The 2,018-nt window shown below is 70.1% G+C and overlaps 1 protein-coding gene across 1 annotated transcript; it reads right to left on the minus strand.

Annotated features, from left to right (window-relative positions):
* Positions 1-175: 175 nt before the first annotated feature.
* Positions 176-1,993, minus strand: LOC112124290 (multiple epidermal growth factor-like domains protein 8; the record flags this gene model as incomplete). Its single annotated transcript, XM_024222806.3, has 3 exons — positions 1,841-1,993; positions 1,247-1,354; positions 176-323 (listed from the first exon to the last, which is right to left on the minus strand). Coding segments are annotated over exons 2-3 (235 nt in total), but the record flags the coding sequence as incomplete, so codon positions are not given.
* Positions 1,994-2,018: the final 25 nt, after the last annotated feature.

Consider the following 2,018-nt stretch of genomic DNA (forward strand, 5'->3'; position numbering starts at 1 on the left):
GGCTGAGGGGCTCACCAGGGACAGGCATGCAGGTAGATGGGGGAGGGGCAGGGGGGAGAGGAGACAGGTGGGGAGGGGCTGGGAGCGGGGGAGGGGGCGGGGCCGAGGGGCTCACCAGGGACAGGCATGCAGGTAGATGGCGGAGGGGGGCTGGGGGCGGGGCTCAGGGGCTCACCAGCGACAGGCATGCAGGTCTCGTTCTGCACACACCACCCGAAGGGCCCCGGCGCGCGGGGCAGGGGGGGCCCGGCCCCCCCAAATGCCAGGCAGGACTCGCAGTCCACCAGGAGCCGGGCCAGGCCCAGGCAGCCGGTGCTAGGACACTGAGAGAGAGAGAGAGAGAGATGTCAACAGGGGAGCACGGCCAGCGCCCCTACTGCACTGCCCCGCACCGGGGAGAACCCAGGAGTCCTGGCTCCCAGCCCCGTCCTAACCCACCAGCCCCCACCCCCCTCCCAGAGCCGCGGAGAGAACCCAGGAGTCTGTACCTCACCCCCGGGGGTGTGACGAAGTGGGGGATTTTCTTAGTGTTTTGCATGAACACTGTGTGTGCCTCAGTTTCCCTGTGTGCTGCGTGTGTAATGAGATGAGGGGAGGGGGTTTGTAATTGCAGGGGACCAGGCAATAGCAGCCGGGACCCCGGACACCGGCCTGGAGATTGGGGACCCAGCGACTGGTGACCGGGGGGCCCAGCCCAGCTCGGGAGCAGCCGGTTCTGGCCGGGGGGGGGAGGGGCAATGGGCTGAGGAGAGAGGGGCCCAGGGACCTGACCTGCCGGGTCCAGCCAGGGGGGAACAAAGGACGGCAGAGAGGGGCCCAGCGGCCTGTTCACCTGGGACTGAAGATAAAGGGTGGAGGAGGGGCGGGTGGGGGAGGAGATTTAGGGGGCTCGGCTGGAAGGAGGGGCCTGGGCTGGGCTGGGGACAAGGAGCAGCCGGACCCATGGGGACGGGACAGACCCAACTGGCCAGGGCTGAGACTGGCCAGGCCCGAGGACCCTGAGAACTGCCTGGGCTGGGTCCAGACGCTCAATAAACCTCCTGTGTGACGCTGGCAGAGTCCCTGCAGCTAGAGATCGGGGGCGTTGCTCCCTCTGGGGGTGGGGGCCCCGGGGGCCCAGAGCGAGGGGACTCCCCGAGGGGCCCACGGCACAGCCAGGCTGCTGGGGGCTCAGGGGGGCGGTCCCAGGGGCGGGGGGCCCTGCGGCGCAGAGGAGCCGGGGGGGCAGAGCCAGGGGGTCACTCACGTTGCTGTGGGGCGCGGGGCTCTGGCAGGCATCCAGGCACCAGGAGCATTCGGGGTCCTTCCCACAGGTGCTGCTCTCGGAGTACATGGAGCAGTAATCCAGGTGGTACTGGGGGGGGAGGCAGGGCAGTGAGGGAGGGGCTGCCCCCCAATAACCTCCCAACCTGCAGCCAGGGACCCCCCTCCCCCAGCCAGGGACCCCCCTCCCCCTCCCCAGCCACAAACCCCTGACCCCTCTTCCCCCACCAGCCAGAGATGACCCCCCCAACTCCACACCCGAGAGCCCGCTGGCTGTCTCCCCACGTAGAGGCAGCAATCACCCAGGTGGGGGGACGAGGGGGAGTTAATGGGGCCCAGGCAGCTCCCTGCAAGCCAGACCCTCCTCGTCCCCCCAGCCATAACCCCACAAGCCAGATCCCCTCCACGGGCCGGAAAAGGGGGGGGTCGCTGATCTGCTCCCGTGAGCTCCCAGGGCGCGGAGGGGAAGCCGGAGGTACTGGGGGGGCAGCAGGGGGTGGGGGGCCTGGCAGAGGTTAGGGTCCCTGTGGCGGAGGGGGCGCTAGGGGGGAGTGGCAGGGCCCCAGGGGTCACTTACGTTCTGGGCGGGCACCTGGAAGACGAAGGTGGGCACCTTGTAGGCCACGAGGTCCCCGCGGGGGGCCCCGCTGAACCCCCCGGCCACCAACAGCACGTTGTCCTGCAGCACGGCCGCCACGTGGGAATAGCGCCCCCCGGCCGCCCGCCCGGCCCGCTCTGCCGAGAGGGGAGCATCA

This window comes from Terrapene carolina, unplaced genomic scaffold (assembly GCF_002925995.2).
Source record: "Terrapene carolina triunguis isolate 2854851 unplaced genomic scaffold, T_m_triunguis-2.0 Scaffold51233, whole genome shotgun sequence".
Classification (NCBI taxonomy): domain Eukaryota; kingdom Metazoa; phylum Chordata; order Testudines; family Emydidae; genus Terrapene; species Terrapene triunguis.